General features: G+C 41.3%; 1 protein-coding gene across 7 annotated transcripts in view; it reads left to right on the top strand.

The window, feature by feature from the left end:
* The first annotated feature begins 3,798 nt into the window (after positions 1–3,798).
* Positions 3,799–18,951, top strand: part of Mtmr1 (myotubularin related protein 1) — a 59,740-nt gene continuing 44,587 nt past the window's right edge. Inside the window, exons 1-5 of one of the 7 annotated variants that reach the window (XM_029473180.2) lie at positions 3,799–4,099; positions 8,830–8,935; positions 16,676–16,699; positions 17,388–17,414; positions 18,800–18,850. In XM_029473180.2, coding sequence (XP_029329040.1) covers positions 3,942–4,099; positions 8,830–8,935; positions 16,676–16,699; positions 17,388–17,414; positions 18,800–18,850 — 366 coding nt within the window. In that variant the 5' untranslated portion in view covers positions 3,799–3,941. The remainder of the gene's footprint in view (positions 4,100–8,829; positions 8,936–16,675; positions 16,700–17,387; positions 17,415–18,799; positions 18,851–18,951) is intronic. The other 6 variants (XM_029473181.2, XM_029473182.2, XM_021153227.2 and 3 more) reach the window with 6 other exon arrangements.

The raw sequence follows: 18,951 nt of genomic DNA, 5'->3' as shown, positions 1-18,951 counted from the left end.
ATAAGCTACGGAAGAAAAAAACTGTGGGGGTTGGAACATTGTTTCTGGTATATGTGTATGTAAGATTTGTGTGAGTGGGAGTTGGAGCACTGTTCCTCCCACCCATGTGTGTATATGTATATGTATGTGTATGTGTATGTGTATGTGTATGTGTATAAGGGTTATGTGATTTGGGAGCTAGATCATTGTTCTTTCCACCCATTAACGTTGAATATGTATATGTAAAGCTTATCTGGGTGTGTATTGGAGCTTGCTCCATCCACCAATTTTGTATGTATGTATGTGTGTGTGTGTGTGTGTGTGTGTGTGTGTGTGTGAAATTCTTGGATCCTGCTTGCTGGAGCTTTGCTCTAACTATTCTATGTGTGAATGTGTATATGTCTGTCTATAGTTCTCTATGTATGTATGCATAGTGAGTGAGTGAGTGTGTGTGTGTGTGTGTGTGTGTGTGTGTGTGTGTGTGTGTGTGTGAATTTTCTCTTTCCTTTTCTTTTGCACTGGCCCCTAAGAGTTAAAAGAGTTCAGAGTTTTCTCTGGCCACAGGGAGTACCAGCCCCAGTAAATTGAGCTTTGTTCCCTCAGAGAAAAATTTGCCGAATAACATCTCTAATCACTGGCTGCCATTGGCAGCATCCCCTGTAGGTATCTGGATACACCCCAATCAGTGGTTCTAAGCACTGACCCCCAACGGCTATCTGCCTCAGTTTACCCACCAACTGGATGCCAAAGATGTTCACGGGCAGGGAGAGTGAGGGGAAATCTAGGTGGAGTTTGAGAGGAGGAATGTGATATGAATATGATTGAAATACATTCTATGCATGAATGGAATTCCCAAAGAACAAAAATATATTTTACATATGTTAATAAAAGTTCATGTTTTGTTCCCTTGGACTGCCTTTATAAAATGCTATAGATGAATGTGTGTGTGTGTGTGTGTGTGTGTGTGTGTGTGTGTGTGTGCATGAGCACGCGTGAGGGGTTTCTATGTGCTCGGCCCAGGGAGTGGCACTATTAGAGGGCATGGCCCTGTTGGAGTAGGTGTGTCACTGGGGGCGTGGGCTTTAAGACCTTCATCCTAGCTGCCTGGAAGTCAGTATTCTGCTAGCAGCCTTCAGATGAAGATGTAGAACTCTCATCTCCTCCTGCACCATGACTGCCTGGATGCTGCCATGCTCCCACCTTGATGATAATGGACTGAACTTCTGAACCTGTAAGTCAGCCCCAATTAAATGTTGGCCTTATAAGACATGGTGTCAACTCACAGCAGTAAAGCCCTAAGACAGAGGTGGGGGAAGGTCATAAACAGCAAATATTGATTTTCTTACAGTTCTGAATAGGAAAGTCTGAAGATCAAGATTCTGACCAAGCTGGTTTCTTTTTATTATTATTAATTATATTTATTTACATTTTAAATGTTACCCCATTCCTGGTCTTACCTCCACAAGCCCTCCATCCTGGGCCCCCTCCCCCTGTTTCTATGAGGGTGCTCCCCTGCCCACCCACCTACTCCCTCCTCACCCCTCTAGCATCCCCCTTCAATGGGGCAACAAGCCTCCACAGGACTAAGTGCCGCCCGTCCCACTGATGGCAGCTGAGGCAGTCCTCAGCTTTAATTTCTCTATTGATTTTCCTACAGTTCTGAATAGGAAAATCTAAGATCAGATTCTGACCAAGCTGATTTCTTACAATGTGTGTCTTCCTAACCTATAGATGGCTGTTTTCTTTTATGTCCTCTGTGGACTTACATGGCATTTTAAAGGGCCTCGTAGATGCTAACTAAGCATTACCTCTCCCAGCAAGTATACCCATAGCCCCTTGTTTTAGTTTGATTGCCTATTGCTGTGAAGAAACACTCTGACCAAAAGAAACTTGAAGAAGAAATGATTTATTTGGCTCACTTCCAGGTCATGCTCCATAATGTTGGAAAATTGAGCTCAGAACCTAAAAGCAGGCTATCTGCTATTGCACACGGAATTACCTCCCAAGTGGGAACTCTGAAGTCTATCAGAATCCATGAAGGTATGATACATGGTAGCTTGCTCATATGATCTTGTTTCACTAGCATTTTTTATATAGCTCAGGCCCACCTGCCCAGGGAATGGTGCTTCCCATAGTGAATTGGGCCCTTCTACATCAACTTATGACCAAGACAATCCCCTACAACAGACATGCGCACAGGTCAGTCTGATCTGGGAAAATCCTTTCAATGTGACAGCCTTCTCAGGCTACTCCAGGCTATGCCAAGTTGACAGTTAACGCTAACTAAGACACTCCTCTTTGGTTTTTTGGTTTGTTGCTGTATGTGTATAGGAGCACAAGCTCAAGTGTGTGTTGTTCTTCTTCACTATGACATTAATCTATTTTGATCAGGGCCTTTTGCCTTCAGGACCAAAATAGCACCCAAAGTCCCCATCATCATAGTCTAGGAAGTCAGAACTCCAACCTGAACATTTGAAGAAAATGTGACCATTTGGTACCTAACAATGAACTAAACATTTGTCTGGGTTGTAGTGATGCATGCTTGTAGTTCCAGCACTTGGCAAATGGAGGAAGATTGTAGCATGTTTGAAGTCAGCTTGGTATACACAGTGAGTTCTAGGTCAATGAGGGTTACATAGTGAGACCCTGTCAAAATAAATAAATAAATAAAACAAAAAATTGGACCCTAGACACTTGCAGATGATTTTCTACTGTATCTGAAGACGTTGCTTTACTCCAAATTACCACCTCTTGGATGCAGGATGATCACTCAAGCTGAGATGGGCATGGGTTACTCTATGTCCAGGTCTGTCGTTATTCAGAGAGCCACCGAATACTGCCTTTATATGTCCTTAGTCAGCTCTGGGTTAGTGGTCTCTTGTTCATGTCTAATGCATCCACAGGCAAAAGCTCTTCTTTTTTATTTGTTTGTTTTCAAGACAGGGTTTCTCTGTGTAGCCCTGGCTGTCCTGGAACTCACTCTGTAGACCAGGCTGGCCTCGAACTCAGAAATCCACCTGCCTCGGCCTCCCAAGTGCTGGGATTAAAGGCGTGCACCACCACTGCCCGGCCCAAGAAGTGCTTCTTGATCCTGTAGCCATGTACAGAGCCAAGAGAAAATAAATTCTGGGTATTGCAACTAAAGCAAAATGAACAGAGTAATACGTCTATCCTAGGAAGTGAATGTTTTAGATTTATCAGATATTGGCTTGATTTTCATAATGATGATTTGCATAACACAAGTTAAATGTTAAACTTAACATAAACCAAGGGCGGAAGTTCTGAGGGCGTGTTTGGAGCATGTGCTTGCCCTACAGATGGCTGGGAGGTGGATTTGTGGAATTGGAGTCGGGGAGAGTAGGATGAGAGAAGAACGGAGTAGGAATTGAAAACACAAAAAAACCAAAAACCAAACCATGGAATTGTTTATATTTTAAAGAAGTGTATCAGCACTTAAGGACCTCGGGTTATCCCCATCCAGAAACGTCCCTGGAACCTGAAACTAAGAGTGGGAAAAATGTTTGTCAAGTAGAGAACTTCCTCAGCCTTTTTTTTTAACCCCCTATGTCCACAGTGTACCGGGTTGTAGAGCAAAGCCTGCCATGCAGGACCAAACCTCAGAGGCTGTACTGTCCCAATTGCTCAGGCTGGGCTGGTTGCGGGTGGGGTGTGGGTTGGCGACCCGCAGGTTCCTGGGCACAGCAGGTGGGCGGGGAATCCGTGGTGGGACCGTGTGGCTAGGGCGCCACGCACCGCCCTCCCCGCACCGACCCCGCCTCCCCCGCCCCCCCGCGCGCGTGGCCTTCTGGGTAACGCGGGGCCGCCAGGTGACAGCTAATGGCGGCGGCCGCTTGATGCGAGCGGTCAAGCAGCGAAGCAGGGCGGCAGGGGGCGCGTCGGGGAGCCTGGCTGCCGCTGCACTCCGGACTGTGGCTCACCGGAGGCGCCGGGCTTGACGCGTCATGGACAGGCCAGTGGCGGCGGCCGCCGCCGCATCTGCGGCGAGCTGCGAGGGCGCTGGGGGCCCGGGGCCAGGGCCGAGCGCTAGCTGGAGACCCTCTCGGGTTGCGGGGGGCGCCTCGGCCAGCTCCAGGCACCCCAGCATTGAGACCCTTGACAGGTAAGTAGGGTCCTGGGTGCCACAGACTCTCGGTGCCCAGCTCAAGGCCCGGCGTCGCCTCCCGGCTCCCGGTTGGGAGCCAAGGCGGGGGTGGGCGGCTCGTCCACAGCCACCTCTAGCCTTCCTGGGACTTAGGGCCGCTGCTCTAGGACCTGCCTGGGGTTGGCCACCTGCTTACTTCCGCCTAGCGAGCCCAACAGTTCTTGGCTTCAGAGCTGTCAAACCCGGGCCAATGCCTACTGCTCCTTGAGGACCCCTTTTGTGTGTGTGTGTGTGTGTTTGCCTGACCAGAGCCAAGGATCCTCCGGGGCCGGGGTGGGGGGCAATGTCAGTTGGCTTCTTTTTAGCTTCAATTTCTGTCTAAATCGTGTGATTTTTAAGATCCAGTTCCACTGCCGCTGCTTGGGGGTGGAGACTGGGAGGTGAGACCCCATAGGCAGCAGATTTGTCACAGATGGTGGTAAAGATACAGATTTGGAAAACTGAGATGGACTACTTCCATAATCACGAGGCAAGAATACTGTTGTGTACTTTCCGTTCTGTACACTTTGAAGGACACAGTATTTTTTTCCTCTTGGGTACATGAGTCCCCTGCTTCTGAGATAGATTTAAATATGTCATTTCAAGGCATACCTGCCGTGTCCAACTGGGAAAGGCCACCACCCAGTCGGGTAATGACAAGAGATGTCTGGAACATCCAGTTTCCCCACTTAGACACTTGGGCAAAAGACAGTTGTTATGTGGCTCAGTGGGTTTGAGCTGTTTATCCCCGCCTGTCTTAGTCATTCCAGTGTGCTGAACTTTTGGGAGTTTCCAAAGACAGGCAGGGGAGCAACAAGCAATACTCTTGTCACCTTTCTAGCTCAGTGTAATTACAGTATGTAATCTCAGATTAATATATTAATCACCTAGCAACAGACTTCACCAAAAACCAACCACAGCTAAGCCATCCCTTGTAAACATGAGGACTTTACTCACCTGAAAGTATTCAGCAACACATGAGTTCTTGTCTATTTACAAAATGCCACACTGTGTATGACTTTATGGCTCTGAGGCTGATGATTGAAACTGCATGTGTTAAGTGCTAGGCTGTTGGTAAAACAGAAAGATGATATTCATGCGGTGGCTTAGGCCTGAATCGTTGAAGTAGCTGAAAGATATAATTTCCAATATGCCTCATTCAGTGTTTATTAGGAACTCCAAGTGACTATGTCCTACTCTCAAGGATTTGGATTTGGGACTTTTAGGGCAGGTGCAAATTTGTTTTTTTTTTCAAAAGCTCTTTATATATTATAGCCTCAGTTGTTACCCACTATGCTTTGGCTGGTAATTCAAGGATATGTTAGTGTTGTGGGCAGTAAGGAAGGAAGTCAGACATTTGAATTGAGGAAAGAATGAAGTTAGCTACAACATGGACATGGAGAGCACTTTGGCCAAGAGATTAGAACTTTTTGCCTTGTAGGGCAATAAGAAAGATGGCCTGGTGCCTGCGAGAATGAGCAGACTACCTTCCTATGAACTTGAGCTTTCACCCCATCTCAGGATGGGAATGGTTCTCTTAACTTTCATCGGAATCATCTCACACCAGTCAAGTGAAAATGCAGGTTCTCGGGGACCACGATAAGTCTAGTCTGTTGAAGACTTAAACCAGGAAGTCTTAGACATCCATCTGGGGCTTCATTCAGTTCATGGAACAGAAGGAGGACACAGAAGGTGGATGCAGTTCAGGGACAAGGAACTAGAATGGTAATAGGACTGGGTGGACTTTCAAGGTACTTAGCACTTACCAGAGAAGCAGGTGCTGGTTTTGCTGTGAGGGGTGTGTGCATTGTGGCCACATGAGGTCAGCTTGGAAAATCAAAGCTGCTGAAGAAGACGCCAAAGAAAAGCATGGAGGGCAGCTGGACAGAACCAGAGGCAGGGAGAAAAGGTCAGGTCAGGTCAGGTCAGGTCAGACATCTCAACATGCATACTTTTCTTTGAGGAGTGACACCCCTAAAGGGAAGTTGCTCTCTGTGAGCTTGTCTTAAATATGGCCCATGAACCCTGAGGCCCTCCTAGTCTTCAGAGTGTTTCACTTCTCTCAGAGAAGCAGCTGTGGTCCTTTGAGAGGATGTGGCTTCCTAAAGGTTACAGATCTAGTTAGTGACAGAAACAGGACTTGAGTCTAGACCTTCTGTTGGCTAGCCATACTACCACTCTGTGTAACTGTTTGGAACCAGGCCGTTTCCTGCTGCAGATGAAAAATAAATCATCAACAATAACCCACCCCTTTCTCAAAACAGCATAATCAACTTTAAGGCACAAAGGAGATATTTTGGTTCACAAACTGTTCTAGAGAGAAAGAGATAGGCATGGACACAACTGGGGCTAAGGACTGCTTTGGAAACAGTGTGCTAGAGCTCTCTATCTCTTGGGTTTGTGATTTTTTTAAAAAATAATATCTCATTTAATTTATCTTGTGTGTTCTTTAAAGTGGTAGAAATAGGCTTCTAGAAAGCCTGTGGTAGATCCATACAGCAAGGATCCAAAAGGAATCCTGGGACTCCCTGAGCAACTCATCTACAAGGAAGGGCAGGAAGCGGTAGGCCAATCCCAGGAAGCAGTGGATTGCAAGTCTGCAAAGTAAAGAGAAGTGTCCTTATTGGAAGAAGGCAGGGCAGGATCTAGTCAGCCGTTAATTTCCTCTGGCTGGCTTTATGTGTTTGTAATCAGGAATGGGTGCTTGTGGTAAAAGGGCAAAAAGGGAAATTTGGTGTGGCAGTCTCTACCAATAAACACTGCACTCAAAACCAGGCAAAACTGGTGCATATACAAGGACAATATAGTGGTAAACAGTGAGTTCTAGGCCAGCCTGTACTAGACAGCCTGAATAAGACTGTCTGAAAAAAGGAAAGGAGCAGTCAAAGGGGGGATATCAGCATTCAGTCCCAGCACAGGAAGATCTCTGAGTTTGAGGTCAGCCTGGAACAGCAAGCTCTGGAACAGCCAGGACTACATAAGTACGTAGAGAGACCCTATTTCAACCCACATGGAAATGCCTTTCTCCTTTCCTCCTGCCACTTAGAAATTGTGATAGAGTTCTAACTTCTACTAAGATCATGGAATCTTAGTGTATCATCGAACTTTAAACCTATTCAGCAAATATTTTACATATATTTTCAACTTTAAAGACTTAACTACCTTAATCAGAGACTACAAATTAGATGGATGTTCTGTCCTTAAAACACATGAGTGTGAATGTAATTTGTGATGGTTTTGTTTTGTTTCCAGACAAAAGCTAACTTTGTGGTAAAAGGTCCTAAGTGAAAGTTTTGTCCTCTTGCTTGATCTTTTTTCCTGTATTGACATATCTGGAAAGGTGCCTGGCTCTTGAGGGCAAGTTTTAAATCCCTGGCCACCTAGTTTGCCTTTGTAGTCTATTGGGTCAGGTGAGCAGAGACCAAGCTCTTACAGTGATATGACCATGGACAAAACTGGAAGCTCAGTTTTCTTTTCTATAAAATGGGTCACTGGCGGGGGCAGGGGGTGGGCAGGTAACGCTGCCTTTTACACTAGCAGAGGGTTCCATCTCCTTTGCAAACTGTTGTATTTCCATATTGAGGCAGTGTCCCAGCTTCAGTGGGTGGTACTGCCTTTAGCTCAGTAAGTCAGTCATTGTCAGCTGTGCTGTTCCCTGGAGTGGTGGCCATGTTCCTGGGTATATTGTGGCTTCAGCACCTCCATTTCCTTATCCAGTCAAGTTGGCTGCTGTCTATTCTGCCGTTTTGTCACAACTGGTTATAAAGCTTTGAGTTATTAGCTGGAAGAAGCTTTTTTCAGTCGTTAGAACATTTACAGAAATGTAATGCAGCATCATTACTTTATACCAAATACCTTTTCTAGTCTGTTCTATATTAACTCACCGTCAGTTTTACTCTAGTAAAAGTACACTGTTTTCTAGATTTGAAACTGTAAACATGAATTTGGTTAAATGTTGTTTGAAAATCATGTTTTAAGGTAAATATTTCACTTTGGAATTAATTTCCTATATATACTATGTTTATATATGTATATATGTGTGTGTGTATGTATGTATATATACACTATATCTTCCATATAGTTTTGATAGAATTCTACAATATGTTAGAGAGTAACATGCTTAACTAAATACCTGTAATCATTTAAAAATTATTTATTTTATGTGTATGGATGCATGTGTGTCTATGTCAATACATGCCTGGTGCCCACAGATGCCAGAAAAGGGCATTGAATCCTTTGGGACTTGAGTTACAGAAAATTGTGAATGGTCACATGGACAATGGGAACATGAACCTAATTCCTTTAAAGAGGTGCTATTGCTCTTAACCACTGAGCTGTCTCTCTGGACCTAACATCTATAATCTTAAAGTTTTAGCAAAAGGTTGATTAACTCATCTAAAACTAACCTAGAACCTAATCTTATTTTCTGTTTTGTCTATTATTGATTCTTACGATAAGTAGAAAGGCAACCAAATAGCTTAAAACATTGTGGTACATATCTATAATTTCAGCACTTGGGAGGTAGAGGCTGGAGCATGGGGAGTTCAAGGCTATCCTCAGCTACATAGTGATTTGAGGCTGTCTGGGCTGTACATGAGAGACTGTTTTTAAAAATGGCATCTATATTATATCTTATATTCCTACCCAGGACACTTCTTTCTCATTAGGAGTCTGTGTTTAAAGGGTTTTAACCACACTGTTTCTTTTAGTCCTACAGGGTCACATGTTGAATGGTGTAAACAGCTTATAGCTGCTACAATTTCTAGTCAGATTTCAGGTTCAGTGACATCAGAAAATGTGTCAAGAGATTACAAGGTAAGCGGCATTGAGTGTTTAATTCATTATTATATAGAATAGCCGATTCGTAGCCAAGAATGTTGTAGTTTTAGTTCATGTGAGCTTTTGACCACTTAATTTTTTATTGCCCTATGGAGGTGGTGAGGACAAAGGTTCTCTAGTGTTCAATCTGAAATCTAGATAGATAGAGATAGAAAGTTCTACCTATTTTTCTTATTTGTGGTTTTATAATTAACAGAAAAAATGTCCTAAGAATTTGATCAATTTTTTTTTAAAAATCAAGCTCTATTTTATGGGAAATGTATAGTGGGCATAATAGTGCATGCTTGTGAGGCCAATACTTACAAGGGAGTTCGAGGCCAGCCCATTGTCCATAGAGAAACTTCAAGGCCAGAGGAGGTTACCAAGTGAGATTTCCCATCTAACAGCAGGCAAACAAAAAGAAACATGTTTGCTTTTTTTTTGTTACTGTTTTATGTAGCAATCAAACCTGGATGCCAGCACTGTACTTCATAAACATGGTTTTGTATTTAGGCATTGCACTTGAATAGTCATCATTAGCAAGGATACTACAATTCTAAACCATTTACAGGGCTCAAAACAGGACAGCCTCATTGTTTTATGCCTTACTGGAGTGATAAACTTTTGTTTTAAAAGTTGGACTCCCTGCATTTTCTAAGGTTTAGAGTGAGGCTTAAAAAAAAAAAAAAGCCGGCCGTGGTGGCGCACGCCTTTAATCTCAGCACTTGGGAGGCAGAGGCAGGCAGATTTCTGAGTTCGAGGCCAGCCTGGTCTACAGAGTGAGTTTCAGGACAGCCAGGGCTACACAGAGAAACCCTGTCTGGAAACAAAACAAAACAAAACAAAACAAACAAACAAACAAAAAGGCTTCTTGTTGGCATAGACTGTTTTCTAGCACTGTTCTAGTTCTTAACAGATAGGTGGCGCGAGCCTTTAATGCCAGCACTCGGGAGGCAGAGGCAGGTGGATTTCTGAGTTTGAGGCCAGCCTGGTCTACAAAGTGAGTTCCAGGACAGCCAGGTCTACACAGAGAAGCCCTGTCTTGAAAAAAACCAAACCAAAAAAAAAAAAATAGTTATTGAATGAATCAACTAGCAAAAATCTCAGATGCTCCATCTTTGTTCAGGCTATAAACTAGAATTTAATTACAGTAAGCTGTTAACAGATACACAGTGAAACTGCTTTGATATGTTCTTTGTGTTTGCTTGAGGGGTTTTTGTTTGGTTTTTTGTTGTTGTTGTTTTTGCCTGGTAGGCATGGTGAATACATTCCCTTTTCAGTGAGTAGCTCTTAGAAGATGACAAATCTCACAAATAGTTCAAGAGCTTCAGCCAACATCCTAAGCTTGCCTAAGATTACCAAAGTTAATAGAAATCCGATAACCTGCTACTCAACAGTGGCCCTACCTTTTGCTTTTCACGCATGGCAACAAGGGGGGGTTGGGGACAGAAGCTCTTGATCTCTAAAACCTAGTTAGGACGCCACTCTAGGGAGATGATTTGCCGGAGCAGCAGGATCCCACAGATCCCCCCACACTTTACTTGCAATGGCCCACTGGATGACCCTTCTCAGAAGAGAATGACACTCACACTCTGGGGTGATTTTTGCCATTATAACTTCACTGTACATTTTTCATTATGGCTTAATGGTGTCCTGTGGGTCCTGGAAAAGAGTAAACAAATGCACTTAGGAAGCTGAAGCAGGAGGATCAATTCTAGTTTAAGGATAATTTGAGCTACATACTGAGTTCACTGCTAATGTGGGCTACAGTATAAGACCACGTCTCAAAATACTAAAACAGATAATAACAAGTAACGATGGAATGCCGACCAGCTTTCTAATGTATTGGTTGGGTGGATCTTTAACATGAAATAACTAAATTTTATCATTTTAACCTATTTAAAATTTTTGTATAGCAGAATCAGCTTATGTTAGAATGGTTTCCTAGGTTCTTTTCATAAAAAGTAAGGTTCTTATATATTTTGGAAATTGAGGTTTAAGTCCCTAGATCAGATCATAGTCAAACCTTTGATGGATTATTCATGTTTTATAACTAAATCTACAAATTTGTCATTAAGTTTATAATTTGTAAGTTATACTTTCTTCAGAGAAGTATATTTTAATCATAAAAGCATAAAATTATCCTAAACTACACAAAAGTGTTTTACCTACTACAAATAAACTTAGAGTAACAGTTTTGGGCCTTGGAGACCCTCTGGCATAGGAGCCATGGTATGGAGCTGAGCATAAATGTCCAGATACAATTTCAAGATAATTGAAGTTATAGCTATTAATAGAAAAGATTTAAAATTATCTATTGTGTAATTATCTTCCTTAAAACACAGAGATATTTAGTGCAGACGTCTCTCCCCTTCCTACTACCATCCCCTCTTGTCCCTTCTCTTCTTTCAAGTGTCCTCCCCTTCTCTAGTTCTTTCCTCTCAAATTTCCTCCCAGTGTTCCCTCCCTCCTTCCTATCTCTTCCCCCCCCTTCCCCCTTTCTCTCTCTACTCCCCTCCTGTCTTTTTCCGTCTACCCTGTCTTCTTTCTGTTCCCAACTTCCCTAGTTTCTCCTTTCTCCCAGTCCTTTTGTCATCTCTTCCCTCTTCTCTTCTTTCCCCTCTCCTTTTCTTCTTTCCCCTTGTGTCCCCTCCCCTCCACTCCCTTCCCCCTTCCCCTTTCCTTCCTTGCCCCTCTTTCCCATCTTCTCCCTTCCTTTCCCCTCCTCTACTCTCCCTGACCTTTCTCTTCTGCTCCTCTTCATCCTTTCTCTTGCCCGCTTCTCTTTTTCCCTCCCATTCCTTTCTTTCCTTCCATTTCCCACTCCACTTACCTCCCTTTCTAGCCCATTTCCTCTTCCATAGGTCTTCTTTCTCCTCCTTTCTCTTTTCTCATTCCTCCTCTCCTGTTTCTCTTCCTCCTCCTTTTGCTTCTCCACTCTTCCTCTACATTCTTCAACACAGTACTCTTCTCATCTCTCCACTCCTTCCCTGCCATTCTTCTCCCCCTGCTTTCTGTGTTAAGTCCCTTCTGCACCTCTCATTTCTCGTTTTTACTTCTCCTCTTTCTCAGGCAGCTGTCCTCTCATGTCTACCTTTCCCCTGGGCTCTCCTCCCTTCCCCACCCTCTTCTCCTTTTCCTCCTCCTCTCTCTTCCTATCATGCTTCCCCTCTCCTTTTTTATACTCTCCTCTCTCTCTCTCCTTTGCTCTCTTATTCCTTCCTCTCCCCTCTACACAAACTCTATATCTTCATGGCTCTTCCCTCTAGATATCTGGGAGTACAGGTGTGCTCTGCCATACAGTTCTCATGCTCATGGAAAGACAAATATTAACACAAATGGTATGCAGTTACAACAAGCTCAACTTGTAGAGGTGGAGGTGTGAAATGACAGGTACTTGCCAGGCATTGTCATAGCTGAAAGCACAGACAGGTAGTACTAGTTAATAATACATCTTTACTTTATTGTTACTTGCTATTAAATACCAAGCCATCCTAAAGATTAACCTGAGAATTAATATCATTAAAAGAAATATAAGAAAAGGTTTTCTTTTGCTTACTCTCTGCTTGCTAACTCAATTGCTTTCATCTAACTAGGCCAACATACAGAAAAAATCATGGGGTTGTTTTATGAATATGATCAAAATACATTGCACGAAGTTCTCAAAGAATAATAAAGACATTGTTTTAAAATTCTTGCCCTTAAATTTATTTTTAAAAATAAGACTGCTATCTTACTGTATTTTTCATAGATTAGATACAATAATATAGTTATAAATTCTACTAAAATATTTCTAGTGACTGAAGAAATGATACAACTAATCCTAGATTCCATTATTTGGAAAGTACAACTTGGTTCGGAAGAGGGAGTTTAGAGAGTAGTACAAACAGTGCTAACTAGCTCTGTGACCTTGTGGAATCCTTCAGTGTGTGACCTTGTATAGTCTTTAGAGTTTCCTTGACTATATAAGGCTAAGAAGATTATGGTCAGATTTTAAGTGTTTAAATGCCTTTGTCTCTAGAATGTTTGTCAGTTATGTTTGACTCTGGTCTGCCTTCTACCAATGAGTCTACTATGGGAGCTGCTTCTTCTGCTCTAGGATTACCATCATTACTTCTCTGTCCCTTTGCTGTATCTTGCTCCCCTTTTCATTGTGTATGCAGTAATAGCTAGATATATTCTTTAAATAGTTTAAACTATAACAGAGGAGAAAATTGGAATGGCAGCATACACATTTTCTTCCTTTTCTTAGTTTGGACTATTTAGATCAGAAATCTAGCTATTATTGAACCAAAAGAATGCTGTATTAATTTCTGGATCCTCAACAGAAATTTCCAGAAGAGCTTTGAAGGAAAGGGGGTAACAGTATATGGGGAATACATTGTTATGCGTGACTTAGGTCTTGGTTTATGTTTCCTGAGTTTGGTGCTAACCTTTGAAAAGGGAAGTTTGAGCATGCCCTTTCAGGATTCACTGTCATAATCTATGGCTGAAAACCCATCTTTATGAGTTACTTATTATTTGTACACTGCAGACTCAGATGCCTACATGAGACAAGCATCTCTTTAATAAGGAGGGCAGATATAAGAGAGAGATGTGGAGAATTGAAGGTATAATATGCCCCCATAGAAGCATTTTTACAAAGTCCCATTGCTATCTGCTTGAGCAATAGCTGTCCAGTTTAAAATCACTTAATCCTGACTTAAAGGCACTGCTCTCTCCTCTGGCTTACATCAGAATCCAGGTCAAGAAGGAAATAAGTGTCTATATGTACTAAAGGGATCATTTCAGGAGAGGAGCAAAGGGAACCAGAAACATACCCACAAGACTTTGAGGCAAGCCCCTGCAAACCTACCACTCTCCTGTCTGGACTGCTGAGGCTTTCCTTAGAGTAGCTTAAGAAGTGTGTGAGCAGAAACACTGGATACTACACTGTCCCTTTCTAAACTGCCCAGCCATTTTCTTCCAATAGCAAAGGCACTGGCAAGAAGTTCTGTCATCTCTTAGACTCAGCCTTGTTATTTTGTTCTGAAGTAGGCATTATTTTCATAAAAACATTATTGTGAATGTTTCTTTCTAGTGTTCATCACTTGCTGTCTGTCCCTTCAACAAGCAACAGGACAAATATAAAAATACTACAGCTTGCTGGAGTAGATGAGTAGAGATAGAGGCAGAAAAGTGGTGGCCAACTATATGCTGTTGGCTTCGTCAACAAACTAAAGAAAGTTAAGACATCCGGAAACTTTAAACCATCAGAGACTAGAAGAGGAAGATTGTAGTTTGTTGGTCTGTTTGTTTTTTCTATTGTAAAGTTTATTTTCTCATCTAAAAGGACAGGTCATTAAACACTGTTTAAAAGTGCTATATCAAAGAAGTAAGGCAAAGTCAGTGATACTGATGCAGACAATGGATAGAAGAATTAGAAATAGGGCTAATCAAGTGGGGGTGGTGGTCTTGGAATGAAGCTCTGAGTAGGGAGCCTTTCAGTTCTGAGGTTTTTAATCACTGGAAGCTACATACTCCTTTATTTACTTTCTGCTAACTTTGTTAAGATATAATTGAGAAGTGATAAACTTTACCTATTTAAAGTAACAACTTAGTAGCTTTTTGATATTGATATACATACCCCAAAAAAGCCAGATGTAAGCTTTTTAATCCAAAAAGTCTCTGCTTAGGAACTCAGGGGCTTTCATTCTTTTTGGGAATAATATCAGTTAATTCAAAACACTATTTTAACTGCAAAGAATATTTTCTTCCTTGTTAAACTTTTCTTTGTTTTTGAGAATTTCGTTGTTTCTTTCCTCACTCCAACTCTCCCCCATGTACTCCCAACCACGTGTCTTTGTTCATGATAAATTATTGTGTGTGGGGCCTGGAGATGATCTTCCACATCTATGTCAGGATTTTCACTGGCTTTACCTTGATAGGTCTTCTGCAGATAACCACAGCTGCTGAGTTCACGAGTGTGATAGCCATGTCATGTGCAAAAACCAGCATGTCACAGCACCCCTTTTCATCCTCTGCTGCTTACGTTCTTTCCACCTATTCGTCACAATGTTCCCTGATGGCAGAAAGGGAGACTGTGGAAATAGATGTCACAGTCAGGGCCAAGCACTTAGTGTCTTATTTTCAGCACTTTGATCAGTTATACATCTTTCCATTGACTATTGTCCACTGCAAACAGAAGCTCCTCCAAGGTTGAGAGCAGCAAACATCTATGAGTATAAATATAAATACATACAAGGCAATTTGATAGCATGAGCACTGAGGAAAAGAACAAGAGTGGTTTCTACCTTTGGCCTTATAAACTCACCAGCCATGTCTTAAGTCTAATAAGAAAGCATTCAGCACTCTAGAGCAGTCATGCCACTATCACACCAGTGGACAAATCTCTTCTAGTAAGTTGATCCTTTAGTGTACAGGGTCCAGTCCTATATAAGAACTTAGATGTCTTCTCTCTGCCATCAGCCTACACTAGGGAGGAAGTTTGCTGGTGAGTTTGAGAATGATTTTTTTTTTATGTGTTGCAGCCAGAGTATGTGGTGTTTTCAACAATCAGGTATTGCTATGTAGTTATGGTGGGTAACCAAAAGCAATGGCAATAGCCTGTGGTAGTTTGGTGACCTGGGACCTACCTGACCAATACTTGTAGGGAGGTATTCCTTGCCTTGTACTGCTATTTGCATTTAATAACTCATGTCTTCTGGGAACAACATTGTCCAACCATATAGGGTAACTCCATTTGGGTTCTTTTATTTAAGTTGTTAATGCTGAAACAGGGAAAGCTTTGTGTTCATGTTCCTGTTAAGGTGATCTTCTGCCTCTTTAGTAAATCCAGTAAATCTGGCAATTGTCCTTTTTGATGAAGTGTTTCTTATTCAATATCTAGTGGTTGGATGGATTCAACAGCCAGTGTTGTATGTAGTACAGAGAGATTAAAGTTCTCCCCAGAATGTAACAATTTGTTTTCCTAGAGTTTTTGTCTCCATGTGCTGTTTCTTCTAACTAGAGCTTTCCCACACAGAGGCTGCATGTTTAGTTAGGATTCTTTGACCACAGACACAGGAATATTACTTCTGAAATTAGTGTTTCTTGCTTAAATAAAGCATGGTTTTACTTTTCCTTCAGCCACTACCTCTTCCTCCTTGGAGCTTCCTCTTTGCTGCCATGTCCATCAGAGAAGGCACCCAGCTTCCAGTAGAGGAACCACATTAGAGAATTTCATCCTGTAGTCCCGATAGGAATTGGAAATGAATTTAAAGAGAAACCAGGTTAAGCTTTGTGATTATCTCACTGTTAGGTTACTGAATTCATACATAGCTAAACTAGGTTCTGGATCCAGTTTGGGGTTTCTGGTTTTGTGGGATGGTCTGAGAGCATAACTCCCTTTTTATATCATTGCTTCTATACTGAAAATACCTTCAGTTTTCTAAACAGAAACATTTGCTTTTGAAATGCAGCCTGTTCACAATAGCTTGTGAAAGCACTTGCCAGAAAAGATTTGTGTTTAAAAGGTTGGAAATGAGGGAGATACATTTCTTTAAAACAGAGACTTCCCTGAAAATTACAGGACAAATGTGTTAGGCATTGATTTGATATTGAATAAAACTTCAAGGGTTAATATATTATAGAGGATTACAATATTTCTTAGGGACTAGGCTGTTGAATTTAATGGCATCTTTCACAGGTCAGTAAGAATATTTCCATGATGATGATGTTCTGTATTTTAACTAACAGGTTTTCAGGAGGCCTGATACCAGGGTAAGGAGATTTGGCTTTTGGCAGATGGGCCTCCTGCTTGTATATGTCTGTGTTTTATGAACACTTGGTTTGTATGAGTCACTCTAATCAGTTTGCTGTGCTGTGTCATAGCTTTAAGTGCTTTCTGGAAATGCTTTCTTTGCTACAGGTTTTTAAATGTGCAGTTTTTTTTAAATGTGTCAAGGCAGGGAAAATTGTTCCCAGTGTGCTATACTGACTTTCCTCAGACCACATGAATTCTGACCCAATGGATGGTCATGGCCAGCGCTATAACTCTAGGGCTATGTTGTCCCTTTTTTTAAAATATGCTTTTAATTGAAACAGAATTATATCACTTTCATCCCTCCTTTCCTTCTTCTGGCCCTTCTAAAAACCCCTCACTCTTTTGGAGTTAATAGACTGTTTCTTTGATTTGTTTCATACATACATATATACATACATACATGTGTGTATGTATGTGCATATTACTCATGCTTGTGTTATTTATGCTGAAGAACTTAGCAACCAAAATAGTGATCATTTTTTGTCCATCCACTCTAAGTATGACTTTAAGTCATGCTTGTGTTTGCATGTTCAATACAAAAAAGCTTAAGTACTAATCTTGAAGCAAGCTTTACAAAAATCAGTATTTTTACAAATACAGATACAGCTCTTCTTTTCCTCATGATTTTCCTTCCCTCTATTTCAGAATATTCACAAAGCAAGACAAAGATTGGTAATTTGCATGCATCTAACTCCTAGTGTTAGACATGAAAAAATTAACCTATTTTCATTAAATGGAAACAATCTGGATTTTCATAGTAGGATTGAATTGCTTCTGTTTGAAAATTGCAAGTTTATTGAAGCCAGTGCAGTCATACAGAAATAGCCAAGTTGAGTGAAACTCTTCCTCTGTTAGTTGGTTTACCATCTTACCTCATTTTCTTTGGCTCGTGAGAATCATTTTCTTTCATTGATTCACACAGTTAAATATTAGTGTTTGGCTTACACTTGCATGAACTTTGAAGTACTGTAAGACTTTGTTTTAAGGAATCACTAACTTTTATGTTTTAACATTTTAAAAACCACACAATGAATGATTCTGTTGTTTATACATGTAAAAATTAGAAATTTCAACAAAACAGGCTGGATGTAAAACATACACCGCCTTTGATATAGGGAGTTATAAATTCCCTCTGAGTATCAAAATGTGTTCTGTACTTACTGAAGTTTATTGACCAGTTTGTAAATGTGTGAAGTAGTAAGTCATTCAAAGCTTTGCAACTTTTGCTGTTGCCATTGGAACTAATTTCATATTAGTTTTCATATTTTCACTGTTAGCACTGTTAGAAACTTGATGCCACTTTAAAAGGGGGTTATAGTCCTGTCACATTGGTTCTGTGAAAAATTAAGAATAGCATGTCTTTAAACAGATAGAATAAAATGAAGACTATGTAAGACTTACTCTTGTCTTTGAAGCATGTTTTTGATATTGTTAGAAATATTTAATGTGATGTTAATTGTAAGTCACAGTATTTAATTGGTAATAAGCAATAAGCCAGTACACATGTATTTATATGTGTGTATATTATATATAAAATCTTGAGCATGTGTTACGTGCATGTATGCAATGAAATTTACCCCTGGGTAATATAATAATCCTTTAGCATATGCAAATCCTTACTCTGGTTAAGCTACTCATGTATGAACTGCCTATGTAGTTTGGCTTGACGTTGCCTTTTATGTGGTTTCTGTGGTGTGCTTTATGAGCACATGATGTGCCTGTTATGTTCTTTGCTATTTGCTATGGTGTTGCTTAGTTTTATAAAAATGGTGCATTGTTTGAAATCCATGATGTTTGTTTGCTTTTCATTTTTCTATCCCAACACAAACACAGAAAATAGACACTACATTTTAGGCTGAGGATGCTATAGATGGTCCACACGTTATTTCCTTAACTCGAAGGGGGCAAGTGTGGTGATTTGCAAAGCCGTAAAAGGTGTGTCAACTTTTACATGCTTACTGTCTCTTAAAGAAATTCTGTCCTTTCACCTGTCTGTTTGCACGTGTTTCTCTTTCTCTTCTCTGCCCTTTCTTGTCCATGCACCTGGTGCTGTGCAGGAGCTAGAGGAAGAACACAATGGCTACCCTTCTGAAGCTGAAGCTGATCAGGTGGCAAGTTCTACATGTTCATCTGTTTGTAGCTACAGACCGTGTATCTAGAAGTCATTTCATACTAGATATCTAGGCAATAAGCAAAGCTTTCCAGTTGC

Source organism: Mus caroli, unplaced genomic scaffold (assembly GCF_978045245.1).
Source record: "Mus caroli unplaced genomic scaffold, Mus_caroli_1 scaffold_5, whole genome shotgun sequence".
Taxonomy (NCBI): Eukaryota; Metazoa; Chordata; class Mammalia; order Rodentia; family Muridae; genus Mus; species Mus caroli.
This window is presented reverse-complemented; position numbering and strand designations above follow the sequence as displayed.